This window comes from Corvus brachyrhynchos, unplaced genomic scaffold (assembly GCF_000691975.1).
Source record: "Corvus brachyrhynchos isolate BGI_N302 unplaced genomic scaffold, ASM69197v1 scaffold434, whole genome shotgun sequence".
Classification (NCBI taxonomy): domain Eukaryota; kingdom Metazoa; phylum Chordata; class Aves; order Passeriformes; family Corvidae; genus Corvus; species Corvus brachyrhynchos.
Window position 1 is genome coordinate 1,910,218 of NW_008238372.1, and position 567 is coordinate 1,910,784.

The following is a 567-nucleotide window of genomic DNA, read 5'->3' on the forward strand; positions in this document are numbered from 1 at the left end:
CAAGAGCTCTGCTCTGAACCACATCCCCCCCCTAACAAAGCAGCTCCCCTAAAGCCCTCAGCAGGTCATTCCTGATCCAGATTGGCACAATGCAGGACAAATCCTCTGCTGAGCGATGCCCCATGTCGAGGGCCGATTCTGGGTCCCCCTGGCAGGGATGTGCCCGTGGCACGGAGCTGGGGATGCCAGGTTTGCATCGCCTGGCTGTGCAGCCCCTGGGCAAGGCTGCGCTGCCAAGGCTGTGGCACACTCGCAGTCCAGTGATTCCCTGCCGCTGGAATGACCCTGGAGAAGTTCATGTCATCCCTGCAGATAGATGGCTGTGGGGCTGCTCCGAGTCACTCCCTGCGACCAGACGGGCTGCCTGGGGTGGGTGGAGCAGCGGAGTAAGTGATGCAGAAACATCCCTGCCACTTGGTCTTGCTCTTGTCTTGAAAATCAAAGGCTTTGCCCGAGGCTGAAGGCAGAAAGTTCCTTTGCATGGTGGCTTGAAACTGCCATAATTAATATTTTTGGAAAATCCTGGCTGGCCCAGTTACTAGAGCAGCCTAACTGACTGTGATAATT

General features: G+C 56.4%; 1 protein-coding gene across 1 annotated transcript in view; it reads left to right on the forward strand.

Moving 5' to 3' along the window:
* Positions 1-279: 279 nt before the first annotated feature.
* Positions 280-567, forward strand: part of PCP4 (Purkinje cell protein 4) — a 38,912-nt gene continuing 38,624 nt past the window's right edge. Inside the window, exon 1 of the mRNA XM_008635313.2 lies at positions 280-369. Within this exon, the coding sequence (XP_008633535.1) occupies positions 280-369 (90 nt within the window). The remainder of the gene's footprint in view (positions 370-567) is intronic.